At 35.7% G+C, this 7234-nt stretch overlaps 1 protein-coding gene across 1 annotated transcript; it reads left to right on the top strand.

Annotated features, from left to right (window-relative positions):
* The first annotated feature begins 238 nt into the window (after positions 1-238).
* On the top strand, positions 239-757 carry LOC112506250. The gene has a single exon (XM_025110266.1). The coding sequence runs from the start codon at positions 239-241 to the stop codon at positions 755-757; it is 519 nt and encodes a 172-aa protein (XP_024966034.1).
* The last annotated feature ends 6477 nt before the right edge of the window (positions 758-7234 follow it).

The following is a 7234-nucleotide window of genomic DNA, read 5'->3' as shown; positions in this document are numbered from 1 at the left end:
TATATATATATATATATATATATATTAAAGGATTTTGCTGATATCCTTGTCTTATTTACCTTTTATTTCTCCTATTTTTTATGTTTCCATCTTTGAGAGTTTTCCGTATTTGATTTAGGATCGTTACTCCTATTTAAAGGACCAAGCTCGTTTAATGAAATTTAAGTTTTCGATCCATAAAAGTTTTTATGGTATCAGAGCAAGGATTGATTAATCCATCTCAAACATCAACGACGCCATGGCCAAAGATAACGCGACGCCGCCACCGAAAAACGATGGAAACGCCATCGATCCCAATTCTCCATATTATCTTCACTGCTCTGATTATCCAAGGCAGATGCAGATAAACGATGTTCTCTCTGACAGCAACTATGGAGATTGGGTTCAAGAGATGAAGAATTTTTTGTTTGCAAAGAACAAAATCAGTTTCGTTAATGGTTCAATTAAAAGGCCAGAAGAGGAATCGGCACAATATATGTTATGGATAAGATGTGATGCTATGATAAAGGGATGGTTGACTACAGCCATGGAGAAGGATATCAGATCAAGCGTCAAACACGCCAACACCGCTGCGGAGATATGGGCCGATCTTGAAGAAAGATTTGGCAAGAAAAGTGCTCCTCGAGCATATGAACTAAAACAGACCTTGACCACCACGGCTCAGAATGGTGCATCTGTTTCAGCCTATTACACCAAGATGCGAGGACTGTGGGACGAAATACAAACTGTGTCACCAACACCTTATTGCACCTGCTAAGGTGTAAATGTGATGCTGGAAAAAGACTGAACGAAGCAAAAGAAAAGGAGAGGCTCTACGAATTTTTTATGGGACTTGATAATGAGTTTGCAACGATTAAGACTCAGATTCCGGCCTCGAAACCAACTCCTACGCTTGGCACTGCTTATCATCTAGTCGCAGAAGATGAACAACAAAGAGCTATAGCAGCCACAAGAAGACCCATACATGAGGCTCCTGCCTTTCAAAGCTTTGCTCAGAACAGAAGGGAAAGAACCAATGACTCAACACCACAGCGTAATAAAGGTGGTACGAAGGAGGCAAGACGCAACGGCAATGATGAAGTTGAAAATTGTATCTTCTGTGGTAGAATGGGACATAATAAAGATGGTTGCTTCAAGCGAATTGGCTATCCCGAGTGGTGGCCCGAAAAAGGAAAGAAAGAAAAAGATCAACCGAAAGCTGTGTTTTCCAACACTGAAACCACACAAGTACCCATCATGAAGAACGAACAATATCAGGAGCTACTCAAGCACTTCAAGAACACTAACCAAGAAGGTGTAGGACCTGTCGGTAACATGGCTGGTAAGGATGTTGGCAACAATTCATGGATTGTTGATACAAGTGCTATGGAACACATGACTTGTGATTTGAATCTACTTGAAAAAAGGGTAGATTGCAATCATGAGGTACATGTCACCATACCAAATGGAGATTCCATTCCAGTTGAAGGAAAAGGGAATTGCAACTTGCTAAATGGAATTAGAATTGGGAATGTGTTATTCATCCCTGATTTTAAATGCAACTTACTCTCTATCAGTCGAATAACCACAGATTTGAACTGTGCAGTAACTTTTTACCCTGATTTTTGTCTTATACAGGGTTTACTCGAGAAGAACTTGATTGGCATGGTTAAGTGCAAGGGTGGTCTCTATCGAATGGATTCGGTGGCAGAAAAGAAAATGGCAATGATGGTTGCACCAGATATTGAAGTTTGGTACAAAATACTTGGTCACACTTCAGATGTCAAATAATAGTGTTTGCGATTTGTGTGTAAAAGCAAAACATACCAGACTTCCTTTTCCTAAAAGTTCTATTAAAACGATTGAATGTTTTGATTTACTTCATTGTGATATTTGGGGAAATTATCAAACTCCTTCGCTCACAGGGGCATGGTATTTTTTGACTGTGGTTGATGATTTTAGTAGAGCTGTTTGGGTGTTTTTGCTTAAACACAAATCAGAAGCAAGCAATCATCTGATCAACTTGTGCAATATGATCAAGACTCAATTTGTAAAAGAAGTCAAAAGAATAAGGAGCAACAACGAAGGAGAATTCACATCGGGCTTCATAAGTGATTTTTATGCTTCCAAATGTATCATTCTTGAGACTTCTTGCTTAAACACCCCGTAACAAAATGGTGTCGTTGAACGAAAACACAGACACCTTCTTGAAATAGCTAGAGCCTTAAGATTTGAGGCTAACTTACCCATCAAATTTTGGGGAGATTGCATCTTAACAGCCACTTACATCATAAATAGGCTTCCTTCCAAAGTTATAAACTTTAAAACTCCTTTTGAGGTTCTTTTTAAGCAAAAACCAACATATGACCACATGAGGATTTTTGGTTGTTTGGTATATGCTAGAAACATAGAAACGAAGGGAGATAAGTTTAAAGGAGGGGGAGGCCTGGGGTCTTCATCGGATACCCTCAAGGACAGAAAGGATATTGTATATATGACATTGATATACACAAAATCACTGTCTCAAGGGATGTAAAATTTGTAGAAAACGAGTTCCCTTTTATGGTGACCAAAGACAAAGAAAAAAAAGATTGTGCAGAGATAAGGGAAAATGATTGGGAAATTAAAGATGCAACCACTGATGATGCCTTTCATACCTCAAAAAATATCGATGATGGCATTGAAGTTGAAGAAACAAGGGAGAGTATTGAAGAAACTAATGAGGAGTTGACTACAGATGCTCAAGTTGTACTCGAATACCCTGTGAACGACCCTGTGACCCAAGACACAAAAACAACTACACAAGTTCAAAGAGAGAAAAGGAATAAAGCACCACCGAAACGTTTTGAAGATTTTGTCGTCAAGCTACCACCTTCGATAGACCACGGACGACCCACAAGCCATCAAGCTTCTTCGACGGTACATTCCCTAACCCACTATCTTTCTTATGACAAATTTTCTGATAAACATAAGGCTTTCTTGTCTGCAATTAGCTCAAACAGTGAGCCAAAACATTTTAAGCAGGCTATGCAAGATGGAAAATGGGTTACTGCAATGAAAGATGAAATCAAAGCCCTCGAAAACAATGGTACCTGGACCCTTGAAAACTTGCCTGAGGGTAAACAAGCCATCGATTCCAAGTGGGTGTATAAAATAAAATACAAACCAGATGGTGAAATCGAAAGATATAAGGCGAAATTGGTTGCAAAAGGATTCACATAAATGGAGCGGGTCGATTTTCATGACACTTTTGCCCTTGTTGCTAAATTGGTAACAGTCAGAACACTCCTTGTTGTTGCAACCAAGAAGGATTGGATTGTACATCAACTCGATGTGAATAATGTCTTTTTGCATGGCGACCTTAAAGAAGAAATTTATATGAAAATTCCAGATGGTTTTTCAAGAAAAGAAGAAACACGAGTTTGTAGATTGCGAAAATCTCTTTATGGCCTTCGTCAGGCATCTCGCAATTGGTACCAAAAGTTCACTTTGGCACTTACTGGATTGGGATTTTGATGCCTCTTTATTCATATTCAACAATAATGATGTTTTTGTTGATGCCTTGATTTACGTTGATGATGTCATTATTGTCGGTAACAGTGCCTCAAAGATACAAGAAGTAAAGTCCTTTCTGGATCAAAAGTTCAGCATTAAGGATTTGGGTCCGTTGAAATATTTCTTGGGAATAGAAGTGGCACGTTCACCTGATGGTATTGTGCTTAGTCAACGCAAGTACACACTTGATATTCTTGAAGACAATGGTTTAATGGGATGTCGTCCGAGCTTGTTTCTGATGGAACAAAATTTACAGTTGGATCAAGGTCATGACAGTCCCAGGTAAATGCTAGCCAATATCGTCGTCTTGTTGGAAGAATGCTTTATCTCCAAGCTATCAGACCAGACATTGCTTATTCAGTCAACATGTTTAGTCAGTTTGTATCTGATCCTCGACAATGTCACATGGATGCTGCAGTCAGAATCCTACGTTACCTAAAGACCACTCCGGGTCAAGGAGTTTTTATACCAAAGGAAGGAGGTCTTGATCTTATAGCCTATTGTGACTCAGATTGGCTTAGATGTGCTTTTACACGACGATCTCGTTCAGGTTACTTTCTACTCCTAGGTGGAGCACCCATCTCTTGGAAAACAAAGAAACAAATAGTTGTCTCGAGATCTTCCGTTGAAGCGGAGTATAGGGCTATGGCAACAACTGTTAGTGAAGTTTTGTGGGTTTGTTGGTTACTTGGAATTCTGCAGGCACCTCAAACTAGCGCTACACCTCTTTTATGTGACAATCAAACGGCTCGACATATTGCTAATAATCCTGTTTTTCATGAAAGGACCAAACACGTTGAAATGGACTGCTACTTTGTTCGTGAGCGTGTTGAATCACAGGAAATCAAACCTCTCATTGTTGACACGAAAGTACAAGTGGCTGACATCTTCACTAAGGCATTGGGCGCAGATCAATTACGCAAGCTACTTTACAAGTTGGGCATTCGAGACTTACATGCTCCAACTTGAGGGGGAGTAAAGGATTTTGTTGATATTCTTTCATTATCCTTATCTTATTTACCTTTTATTTCTTCTATTTTTTATGTTTCCATCTTTGAGAGTTTTCCTTATTTGATTTAGGATTGTTACTCCTATTTAAAGGACCAAGCTCGTTTAATGAAATTTAAGTTTTCGATCCACAAAAGTTTATATATATATATATATATATATATATATATATATATATTAGTTGTGTACCCGTGCAATATGGCGGGAGCCGTGAATTTTAACGATTTTGAACTTTCACTAGTTTTATTAGAGAAGATTTAACGATGATATAAGTTACATTTGGTCTTTACATATTAATACAATTTGAATAAATAAGAGTTATGGTTCCAATTACAGTCAATCAATGAAAAAAATTGTATGACAGTTTAAAATTCAATATATTTAAAATCCAACATATTTAAACGACTTCACAAATGTGTTCGATTTACATCAAGAGCAAAGAATCAAGAGATCGAGAACGAGACCGAAAGTTCTAGAGCAATTGAATGAGAGATGAATGAGAGAACTTTTAACAACTTATGGTGAATATCAGTTTGAATTTCACCTTGGGGGATGAGAAGAAGATATAGAAGTAAGAGAATGCGAAGGCATGAGTGAAAGATGTCAAAAATTATCTTAGGTACATAAAAAGAAAAAATCATAATGTGCATTGGTAACTTGTACTTGATGCATTATAAGTTGTTTTTAAAACTTTTAACACTTGGTGCATAAATGTATAGTACTTTGTGCATTAAAATTTGATTTTAAGAATTTTGATAAATCTGGTTTATAAGGTAGTCTGTGTGTATATATAGATATATATATCCATGCGTTTGTGGTTACAAATATCTATTATATATAAAATGTGGCCATATTTATGCGATTGTTTAATCGTTTGTTATTTTTCAAATTATATATATGTATATATCCATGACGTTTGTGGTTACAAATTTCTAGTATATATAAAATGTGGCTATATTTATGTGATTGTTTAATCGTTTGTTATTTTCCAAATTACGATTAAACTAAAAGATGTGATAATAAAAACATGACTTTTTTTACCAATGGCGGTTTCTGTTGGAAATTCATTGGCAAAAGTCATTTCCGACAAATATCTGACGGAAATGGACTGTCGGATATTTTCTGGGCCGAAAGTTTTTCGAAGGACATTTGCAATATTTTAGATGGAGCACTCTGTGGAAAAGTGTAGGTAATTAAATTGTTGAAATTCTTTGGGAGAAAGGCCATACTTTTCATGGGTTGTCGTCGGCATTTTCTGACGAAATTATTTCCGAGAGATTATCATTATTGTAAATTTGTTGTGACGGGTTTTTGACAATTTTTCTAAATCAATTTTCTCAACAGATAAATCCTTAAGAAATATCGTAAAAATTTTAAAAGAATATAATAAATTTAAGTTTACGTAGTTTTTAGAATTTAATCCGTACAAAATATCCAAAATAACATGCTAAACAGGAAAAAAAAATTAAAATATAAAAACTATTCTAAATGAATTATTAGAAAAACTTTATAACTTTATTTTTATAATACAAGCTGAAAACCAGCGTACTATTTGATCTCCTCATCCTAAACATGGTGCATATATTTGTAGGAGCCGTTTACCTAAATGTTTACCTGATAAGTGTTTCTCGACATGATTCAACGAATCAACATTATAATGTATTTTGATACGTAAGATTTTAGTAAATAAAAAACATATCGAATGCAACAAGTTACTGGGTAAGAGTCGTCATCCTTACTTACCGGGTAAGACTCTCTATCATTTTCATTGTTCTTAGTCGGTAAGATTCTTGGCCCTTCTCATGTTCATCCGATAAGGAAATTTATCCGGTAAACACTTACCAAGTAAGTGTTTAGTAAACGACCCCTAACTTCTCTCTTTAAGAAATCTACCAAAAATAATGTGTTTCTACAACAATAGTTTTCTCTTGATTTGCATCATAGTTGTTGAGATGTCGATTTACGTACATTTCATGAGTGTCAAAACTAGTATCTATATTGACATCCTTTCTGCTGAAGGTATAATTTAGATGCAATAAGAAAATTAATTACAAAAAAAATAAGAGATCAAACCCCATTTTTTCTAGCAAGGACTTGTGATCATCCCTTCCTTGTTTTTTGTCTCCTGAATGGCAGGAGTTTACCATCTTTCATGTTTTTAATTATCACAATGCTCATTGTATGTGTTTTGAGCACCTCTTGATTCTTTAATTGAACCTCAAAAAATTGGAACACAATATAATATGCAATGAATACAAGGGGTCCAATTTAAGAATTCATGGGTGTAACACAAACCATTTAATCATATAAAGCTCTAAGCATCAAGATTTCAAATAATAAAAAGATAGATTTTTTTTTTTTTTTTGGTAAATAAGAGTTCAAAATGACAAAATAATTGTAACTCATTTGGTTCTACAATTAGAATTGACTTCAAAAAATGTTTGTTCCAAAATAAGAGTCTCATTTCGTGTCAAATGAAATGTATCCTTAATTTTCACAAATTTGTGGGATTATAGAGTGGGGCAATGGCTCCAACTCATAATCATTGGAATATTGCAAGTAAATCGAAGTTTCAATGATAACCATTTCTTAACAAATTCTACTTCAAACACATTAATAATGCTCATTACAATGTTTTCCAATCAAGACACACACACACACACACACACACACACACACACACACACACACA

This window comes from Cynara cardunculus (genome assembly GCF_001531365.2).
Source record: "Cynara cardunculus var. scolymus isolate 2C chromosome LG 2, CcrdV1, whole genome shotgun sequence".
In the NCBI taxonomy this organism is placed as follows: domain Eukaryota; kingdom Viridiplantae; phylum Streptophyta; class Magnoliopsida; order Asterales; family Asteraceae; genus Cynara; species Cynara cardunculus.
The sequence above is the reverse complement of the archived record's forward strand: the minus strand, read 5'-3'. Positions and strand labels throughout refer to the sequence as shown.